The sequence below is a fragment of the Austrofundulus limnaeus genome, unplaced genomic scaffold, assembly GCF_001266775.1.
Source record: "Austrofundulus limnaeus strain Quisiro unplaced genomic scaffold, Austrofundulus_limnaeus-1.0 Scaffold1742, whole genome shotgun sequence".
NCBI lineage: Eukaryota > Metazoa > Chordata > Actinopteri > Cyprinodontiformes > Rivulidae > Austrofundulus > Austrofundulus limnaeus.
In genome coordinates this window covers 10,007-11,738 of record NW_013954144.1, presented here as the reverse complement: position 1 = coordinate 11,738, position 1,732 = coordinate 10,007, and the positions used below count along the sequence as shown (strand labels likewise).

At 38.8% G+C, this 1,732-nt stretch overlaps 1 protein-coding gene across 1 annotated transcript in view; it reads right to left on the bottom strand.

The window, feature by feature from the left end:
• LOC106536240 (polypyrimidine tract-binding protein 3) overlaps positions 1 to 1,552 on the bottom strand; it is a gene marked incomplete at its 5' end in the record, with an annotated part of 7,592 nt that extends 6,040 nt beyond the window's left edge. Inside the window, 2 exon segments of the mRNA XM_014033449.1 lie at positions 801 to 959; positions 1,409 to 1,552. Of these exon segments, the coding sequence (XP_013888903.1) occupies positions 801 to 959; positions 1,409 to 1,552 (303 nt within the window).
• Positions 1,553 to 1,732: the final 180 nt, after the last annotated feature.

Sequence of the window (1,732 nt, the reverse complement as noted above, 5' to 3'; positions counted from 1 at the left end):
GTAAACAAGTCAACCATCAGTAAACAAGTCAACAACCATCAGTAAACAAGTCAACAACCATCAGTAAACAAGTCAACAACCATCAGTAAACAAGTCAACAACCATCAGAAAACAAGTCAACCATCAGTAAACAAGTCAACACCATCAGAAAACAAGTCAACCATCAGTAAACAAGTCAACCATCAGTAAACAAGTCAACAACCATCAGAAAACAAGTCAACAACCATCAGTAAACAAGTCAACAACCATCAGTAAACAAGTCAACAACCATCAGTAAACAAGTCAACAACCATCAGTAAACAAGTCAACAACCATCAGAAAACAAGTCAACAACCATCAGTAAACAAGTCAACAACCATCAGTAAACAAGTCAACAACCATCAGTAAACAAGTCAACAATCAGTAAACAAGTCAACAACCATCAGTAAACAAGTCAACAACCATCAGTAAACAAGTCAACAACCATCAGTAAACAAGTCAACAATCAGTAAACAAGTCAACAATGATCAGTAAACAAGTAAACAACTATCAGTCAACAAGTCAACAACGATTAGTTAACAAGTAAACAATCAGTAAACATGTAAACAACAATCAGTAAACATGTAAACAACTATCAGTAAAGATCACTGGGACCAGACTGAACAATGAGTAACAAGAACAAATAACAATATTGAGTAATCAGCTGAAATAAGGAGAAAATAAAAACATTAACAAAATGTCACAAACAAACAACAATAAACAATAGAGAAACAACACAACAATGTAAATAAAACAAGCGGGTCCCATCCAGAGCTGCAGACCTGCTGCAGAACCTCCAGGGTCACTGGGTAAAACAAGTTCTCCACGATGATTCTCAGAACTGGACTCAGAGCAGGAACTAAGCCCCGCCCATTTCCTGATGACATGTTCCCAGAATGCACTGCTGCTGCGCTGATGACCTGCAGCGCCGCCTGAGCCCTCTGCCAACACACAAACAAGAAATAACAACAATAAATAACAGATATTTATGTAATCTTTGATAATCAGAGAAAATTACTAATTCAGATTTTTCTTATTAAAGTGGAACTAACCCCCCTGTGACATCATAACCCCGCCCCCAGGCATTTTTGAGAAATGGCAACAAAGTGGGCGGTGCCAAGAGACACTGAGGGAAAGTGAACAGGACAGCTAGCTTCATTGACAGGCTAACATGTGTGAGAACAGGTGTAGTGTGGACCAGGTGAATCAAATGTTCTGAAAACAGACTTTAATAAAGTTTGACATTTTGAAATGTTCTGCTGTGAGTTTAGAGTAATCCAGTCCAGCTTTGATCTGACTGGTTTTAATCTAGAGCAGATTAAAGATGCTGGAGGTGGTGAAAATGATCTGGAATCTGACTGAAGTAGGCGGAGTCTAAGCTGCTCCTCACCTGATTGGTCAGATTGTCAGTTTTGAGTTCCCGGTGGGTGGAGTACTGAATGAAGACAGGCTGGTTCCTGATGGTGGGCGTGGCCGATGTGTAGTAGTTCACCATGGTAACGGCCGCTTCCTCTGACGCCATCTCTAAAAATGCCTAAAACAAACAAACAAACAAACAAACAGGTTTGAATTGTTTACAAACAGGTTTGACTTGTTTACAAACAAACAAATAGGTCTGAATTGTTTACAGACGAACAAACAAACAGGTTTGAATTGTTTACAAACAAACAGGTTTGAATTGTTTACAAACAAACAAACAGGTTTGAATTGTTTA